Source organism: Tupaia chinensis, unplaced genomic scaffold, assembly GCF_000334495.1.
Source record: "Tupaia chinensis unplaced genomic scaffold, TupChi_1.0 Scaffold144031_1, whole genome shotgun sequence".
In the NCBI taxonomy this organism is placed as follows: Eukaryota; Metazoa; Chordata; class Mammalia; order Scandentia; family Tupaiidae; genus Tupaia; species Tupaia belangeri.
Genome location: NW_006203883.1, coordinates 548,939 through 556,362, shown reverse-complemented (window position 1 = coordinate 556,362; position 7,424 = coordinate 548,939). Strand labels below are relative to the sequence as shown.

The 7,424-nt window shown below is 46.0% G+C and overlaps 1 protein-coding gene across 2 annotated transcripts in view; it reads right to left on the bottom strand.

Moving 5' to 3' along the window:
* Positions 1 to 7,346, bottom strand: part of ANKMY2 (ankyrin repeat and MYND domain containing 2) — a 46,187-nt gene extending 38,841 nt beyond the window's left edge. Inside the window, exon 1 of one of the 2 annotated variants that reach the window (XM_014583090.2) lies at positions 7,075 to 7,346. In XM_014583090.2, coding sequence (XP_014438576.1) covers positions 7,075 to 7,141 — 67 coding nt within the window. In that variant the 5' untranslated portion in view covers positions 7,142 to 7,346. The remainder of the gene's footprint in view (positions 1 to 7,074) is intronic. The other variant, XM_006165789.3, reaches the window with a different exon arrangement.
* Positions 7,347 to 7,424: the final 78 nt, after the last annotated feature.

Sequence of the window (7,424 nt, the reverse complement as noted above, 5' to 3'; positions counted from 1 at the left end):
GCAGGAAACTACAGAAGGTGCAGAATAGTATAAAAAGGGGAACGCGTGACTCCTGCAGAAGGATATTTACTTTTGTGCCTTTCTTCAATTCCCATAGTGGACTTTCAAACCGCTTAAATTTAAAAATCTGCTTTTTTGTGACCAGCAGGTGGCATGAAGGTTAAGGAGCTGCATCCCACATGGCCAACTTCAAGTTAAAATCTGGGACCCAGTGGCTCAGAAAACACACCAGGCACACGCGCGTGCGGGTCCGGAGTTCTGAGAGGAGAAGGGGGAAGGGAATACGGCGTGGCCATCCTCCTTCAGTGTGGGAGATTTCTTACCCCCTACCGCCCTGTTTCTCTCTGGCAAGCATACACATCCTATAGCAAAATAAATAACTGTAAAGATTATTTGCTTTGAGAAAGAAATGCATTACATTGGATTTAACAAAGCCTTAAGATGGGGACACAGTGCTAAAAAAAAAGGGATGTACAATTAGCCAACATTTGCCTTCTCTGGGCATAAAATAACAGACCGAAACTAAGAAAAGAAATGTTTAATGATTTGTTTCCCTTTTGAGAATTTCTTCAGAGTGCTCAAACCAAAGAAAATAACAACAGAACCTGCCTCTTCGGCGTGGGGTTGACTAACAGAGATGGAGTAGAGTAATATTCTCACTGTCATTGCTGTCTCTTCTGTCAGACTAGAGCCCTCTCAGGACTGCCAGGAGAGTGACGCAAACCCTTCATTTCCTCGTCTATGTAACAGATAACTGCACCGCGCTCACGGTTCTCAGGAGGACTATGGGCTTGTAGTACAGGGGCAGGGCCCATATGAAGCCTTAAGAGCACAGTAGTTGCTCTTGTTATTTTATATTCAGAGCAGTACAATACAATTCACTGTGACCTTTTTTTTTTTGGAGGGTTTGCTATAGGACGCATGCGCTCGCCAGACAGACAGAGAGACAGAAAGTGAGAAATCGCCTCCCAGCGGGGATGGTCACACTGCAATCCCTTCTCCTCCGTTCTCCTCTCGGGATCTTGGGCACACACGCACACGTGCCCGGCGTGAGTTTAAGCCACCGGGCCCAGGACTCGAACTGCGGTCGACTAAGTGGGAGTCCAGTGACATAGCCATTACACTAACTGCTGGTCCTGCGTGACCTTTTAATATCTAGATTGAGACCACAGATCTCTACTAAAGACAAGCAAATGTAGCCAAAACAACAAAAAAAGAACCAAATGAACTTCCAACATACTGTTTCCAGCAATCCATCAAATAATCATGAGATTCAGACATATATAGATTTCAGTCCCTATTTAGTGGAATCCCCCAGACTATTTTAAAGAATTTATATTCAAGGTAAAGACTTTTAAAACTATCAGCTTAGAGCTAGCAGGTGGATTAGTGGTTAAAATGCTGGACTCCCACATGGCCAACTGTGGTTTAAGTCTCAGACCTGGCAGCTTAAAAATCGTGTCAGGCGTGTGTGTGTGTGTGCCCAAACTCCTAGGAAAATGGAGAAGGGTTATAGCATGGCTAACTCCCCTGGGGGTGATTTCTCACTTTTCCTCTCTATCTCTGTCTCTCTCTGGCAAGAAGTATAGGCACCCTAAGGCAAAAATAACCTAAAAAAAACACTATCGGCTTGTTAATTGCTATGTTGATGCATGAGTAAAATCATGTAAAAATTATTTAAAGTGCCTTAATTTTTAAATTTTATTATTTAAAATGTTGATGAATATAAATGTTGATACAATCATAGGTATAAAGCTATACATACATGTAAAAAATAGACAATTCTAATTAAAAGACATCTTCGTTCGTTTTTTTATTACTAACAGAAAACTACCTGAGCCTACTGATTGTATTAAGAAGATAGTTTATTAATATTTACAAACTCATGATCCTGGTGGCTAGAAAGTCCGAAGTTCTCGACCTAAAGCCCACAGAGGCACAGAGGACAGCGAGCACAGACAGAGAGGTCCGGACTGACCTCTTTTATAACAATTGATTCTCACAAGAACTAACCCTCCTCAGGGCCAGCAAGTGGCGTGGTGGATAAGGGTGCTGGATTCCCACATGGCCAACCACGGCTCAAGTCTCAGACCTGGTGGCTCGCTTTCGCACTTTCCCTCTTTTACTCTCGCTCTCTCTCTGTCTTTCTGATCAAATTTTTTAAAAAAATGAATGAATAAATAAAATTAAATAAATAATTCTAAAAAAGAAAAAAAAAAAAAGAACTAACCCTTCTCACGGGAGCTAGAACTCATTGGATCTTGCAAGACATCACTAACCTACTCATGACGCTTCGCCTCTGTGCTGCAGTCACCAGGCACTGCCCACTAGGCCTTATGCTGGGATACCATGAAGGAATGAAATGCTTACCCAGTACCTTTACAATACAGGCAATATAAGCGAGTCCCAACACACCAATTTCTGGGGAACATATTCACACTACAGCACACTTACTTGGAAATAGTGAGTGTGTCTGTGTGAAGTTTCTAGAAGTTCTCCAACTCCTTATGTATTTTTAGGCTTGTTGCAGGACAAAGAGTCCTATGCCCCCATCCAGGAACCCAAAACAGGTCTGATCCTTTGCCACTCAACAAAATACAGGGGCAAAATTGTTGATGAAAGAAGAAAGGAGAATTTATTTGAGTGGGGCCACATCGTGAAGACATATAAGAACATCTTTGGTCAGCCAACCTACAGGTGCTTTTACATGGGAAGGAAGATGCTATGGGGCCAATAGTAATCTATAAAAAAGCACAGATCAGGTTAATTTTTAGCTGGGTGGGGCACAATCAAGTGATTTATCTTTGAGGCGAGAGTTTCAGTTTTAGCAAAGGGATACAATTAAACAATTCATCTTCAAGATAGGAATTTCAAGTTTTTTTTGGGAGGGGGGAGAGGTCTTCACTATAGGGCACATGCACTCACCAGAAAGACAGAGAGAGACAGAGACACAGAAAGTGAGAAATCACCCCCCAGGGGGGATGGCCATGCCGCAAACCCTTCTCCTCCTTTCTCCTTTCAGGATCTTGGGCACACACGCAAATGCGCCCCGTCTGAGTTTAAGCCACTGGGTTCAGGACTTGAACCATGGTCAGCTACATGAGAGTCCAGCAACATAGCCATTACACTAACTGCTGGTCCCAGGAATTTCAATTTTTAGCTGGAGCAGAATATCCCTCAGTTTTTTAAAAATTATTTATTTAATTTTATCATTATTATTTAATTTGCTATAGGGCATGTGCATGAGAGAGAGAGAAAGCCAGGTGCCAGGTCTGGGACTCAAACCGTGGTCAGCCATGAACAGTGAGAGTTCAGCGCCTTAACCAACATGCCACCTACTGGCTCCATCCCTCATTATTTCAAGTGCCAGGCTAACCGCCTGTGTCCCTGGAGTTCCTGCGGTCAAACAAGAGTTATAAGGCTGAGAGGAAAACAATTTTCGATTTCTCAAAATAGATTCAGCCTGGGGAACGCGCAGTTGGCTATGTCACTGGACTCCCACGTAGTCGACCGCGGTTCGCATCCCGGACCCGGTGGCTTAAAACTCACTCCGGGCGCGTGTGCGTGCGTGTGTGCCCAAGATCCCGAGAGGAGAATGGGGGAGAAGGGATTGCGGCGTGACCATCCCCCCTGGGGGGGTGATTTCTTGCTTTCTGTCTCTTTGTCTCTCTCTGTCTGTCTGGCGAGCGCACGCGCCCTATAGTGAAAAACCTCTCAAAGAAAAAAAAAATAGATTCAGCCTGGCTAAATTAGTCCCTGTTACAGACATTGTATCAAAAATTGCCTTAAATTAGGATTATAGAGTACTATATAAAATTTAGAGTAACTAAAATAGCTGTTGCTTTGTAAATGATGATAATGAAGCCAATAGAGGTTGCATCCAAAAGCAAGTCAGGGCATTCCTTCTCTGAACTGTTAAGTTCGACTTACGGTCTGTCTGTCTGCTCATTTCTGGAGTGCAGTGTCTGGCAGATAGGAAACAATTTAGTATTTGCTCCGTTTATTTCATATTGGTCAAGATGACAGGTCAGCCTTCATTGAAAATCGGTTAGTTCAAAATACTAGAACCATGGATTCTAATGCTTCTCAAAATCCAAAAATGTACCCAAGAGGGGACAAAAGCAAGAACTTTGCTTACGCCTTTAAAAAATAAATAAATACGGGACCAGTGGTTGGCGTAATGGCTATGTCATTGGACTCCCATGTAGTCGACTGCAGATCAAGTCCCGGACCCGGTGGCTTAAACTCACACCAGGCGCGTGTGCGTGTGTGCCTAAGATCCTGAGAGGAGAATGGAGGAGTAGGAATTGTTGTTTGGCCATTCCTGGTGGGGGGGGGGGGGTAGGAGTTTTTTGTTGCGCGGGCGGGGGGGGGGGGGGGGGTTTCACTTTCTGTGTCTCTGTCTCTGTCTTTCTGGCAAGTGCACGTGCCCTATAGCTAAAAACAAAACAAAACAAACAAAAAAACAAACTCTCAAAATAAATAAATAAATAATGCTTTTTAAGGCCACAAATATAAAACTTTACTACTTTGCTTATGACATTTATTCAACTGTATAAGACAAATTGAGCTTATAAACTAAACGCATGCCAAACTATAAAATTAGAACCATTTAAAATTACAATTAACTGGATAGATAATATTTTCCTGCAACTAAATTGCTTCTCAACATGAATACCAGTGTGGTTACTATGATTCAAGTTTCAATTTGTTGTTGTTAAATCCACCCTACTTGTTGAACAATGGGCCATAGGATACCTCTGCTCTGCTACTTACTATCTGTTTGACACTGGGCAAATTGCCTTACTCCCCATTTCTTCAACTTCCTTGTCTATAAAGAGATTAACATATATATCACCAGAACAGCGACTGCAAATAGTATTTTTAAATGCTTTACTTTTCCTAATTCATTTCATCTTCACAACAATGTTAGACAGTGTCTCCATTTCACATGGAAAAGCTGAAGCTCAGAAAAAGTAACTTGTCTAAGGCCACATCACCAGCAAATGACTGAAGTAGTGCTGGAAACCATTCCTGCAAGCTTAACTATCATCTCACATTGTAAGCTTAAAAATAATTTCTAACTCATCAAAATGAAATATACTAATACATGTATTTACAATTATGCCTGGCTTTGAATAACATTCAATAAATATCGTTATTTGGCTTTGTTGTCATTTTCTCCTACCTCCCATTACTTTTCTTTGAGAGTCCCACTCAGTACATGACGTCCCACTGACCTTCACTGGACAAGAGGCTTCACATAGGACGCCCACCTCAGTTCTTTTCTCTCTGGCCTGGGCCAATTAAAGCATCTACCAGTCCATGCAGACTGAGCTCGGGGTGATTCAGGCCGGGAAGTATCTCAGTGCCAACCAGAATAAATGCACTCTAATCCTATTGGATGTAATCCTCAGAATCAAAACTGGTGGACATCTGAGGATTAAATCCAATAACTCTCTGTCCCCTTTCAGGGACCCAATTTATAAAACTGCTCACTGGTTTTCATTTTTAAGAGGTCATATGCTCTCTCTGGCCTGCTTTAACTGAGAATTCCCATCCCATAGGAATAGTGAGTCTTTTGCTCCATGTGCCTGCCCAGCTCAGCCCTGGCACACAGCGGGGACTCACCTACTTGCTACATTGATTGGGAGTCACCAAAGGCAAGGAAAAACCACCTCAAGACAGGCAGGATGGAAAGACTGCAGTGCCAAATAAGTCAGCAACAATCCTGCAGTACAAATAATAATAATCCAAAGTGCCCCCCACTTCAGGCAGGGAACACTTATCATAGTCTGTAGCTCTGACTGATTTATGACTGCTGACACCAGAAGGGGCGAGCCCAGCTCACCAGCACTTGTTGAATTCAAACCTGATTTTTTTTTCCATTTCCATTTACACTTTTCTTGTTATGAACATCATAGTCTGTAGCTCTGACTGATTTATGACTGCTGACACCAGAAGGGGCGAGCCCAGCTCACCAGCACTTGTTGAATTCAAACCTGATTTTTTTTCCATTTCCATTTAGACTTTTCTTGTCGTTATGAACCACACGTTTGCCTTATTCTCTGAGGTTCCACATTTGAGGCTGGCTACCTAGGGCAACGGGGAAGCCTTAGACTGCAGTAACTGCCCTCTCCGCCCTTCGAAGGCAGGTGTGACTGTCTTATTCGTGAGTTTAAAACAAGCACGTTAATTATGCCAGCATTCCCACGCGTCGCCATCCCCGCGCGGGACGGTGCAGGAGAAGCACGCAGTCACTCTGTGTCACCTGCCAGGTAACGGGACTCAGCAGGGAACTCCTCTGGGACGTCCACTGGGGAACTAGGGAACATGGCTTCGGGCTCCCCTCGGAGACTCCCTCCCTATTAACCACCCAGCTCAGCGGAAGTGGAACAAGGAGGGAGCGTGGGAGAGAAAGGGCAGAGGAGCGGGACTAGAAGATCGCAGCGGGGCAACGTGGGCAGAAGGGTGGGTGTGGATGTCTCCCCAACCTCACCTCTGTGGGTTTCTTCTGGAAGGAAGCCAGAGAGCCCCTGGGTACAGAAGCCTCAATGCGGCAAATTATGGCCCTATTTCTGTGCCCTTATAAAGAACTTGGCACTCACTCGGAGCTCCCGCCACCTCCAAGCGGGGGCGGGGACCAGCGAGGGATCCAGATCATCCGGCTTCCGGAACTCAAAAGGGCCCTTTGGACACTCGCTTCAGAGCCCGAAACCACCAGGCCACTGTCGCAAAGACGGACCCGGGCCTAAATCACACGACGAGTTTTGAAGAATGCACGCCCTGGGGCCCACGCCCCATGGTCATCACCCGGGTGGTGGAAATATGTGTTTCCAAACGCTGGTTTAAAGGACCCGCCCCCACAACCTCCACTCCCCTCCGCACCTCTATCCCCCACCTAGTGGTCCCAAACCAAAAAGGAAAAAAATGCCTTTTCCCTCTCGAAGATGGCCAACCTGCAGAACCGCAGCAGAAAGTCACCCGGACCAAGGAAGCCCCCAGACTCTGCCACGCCCCCCGACCAGGCTGGACTCCCCTGCCCCCGGTGGCGCCCCAGCACCCATACCATACCTTTCCCGATGACTTCCAGGAGCTCCTTCTCCTCCTGGGTCAGCTCGCCTTTCTTGATGTGAACCATTGCTCCCGCCAGCTTGAAGGTTACCCTGTCTCTTTGATAGGATTCAAAAAGTCAGAGGTAGCCTCTCTGTCAGGGAGGAGCGTCGCAACGGGGCAACTTGGGACCAGGACGCCGCGCAGTCAACCGCGGAAGCACTCCACTTCACCCTTCCCCCGGAGGGCTGGCGGACAGCGGGCGAGCTCAGGCGAGCCGGCCCGGCGGTCTCTGCAGGCCCAGCTGCAGTCACCACCCCCGGCGGGCCATTGGCTGGGGCGGGGGGGGGGGGCGCGGGGGGGGGGGGCGC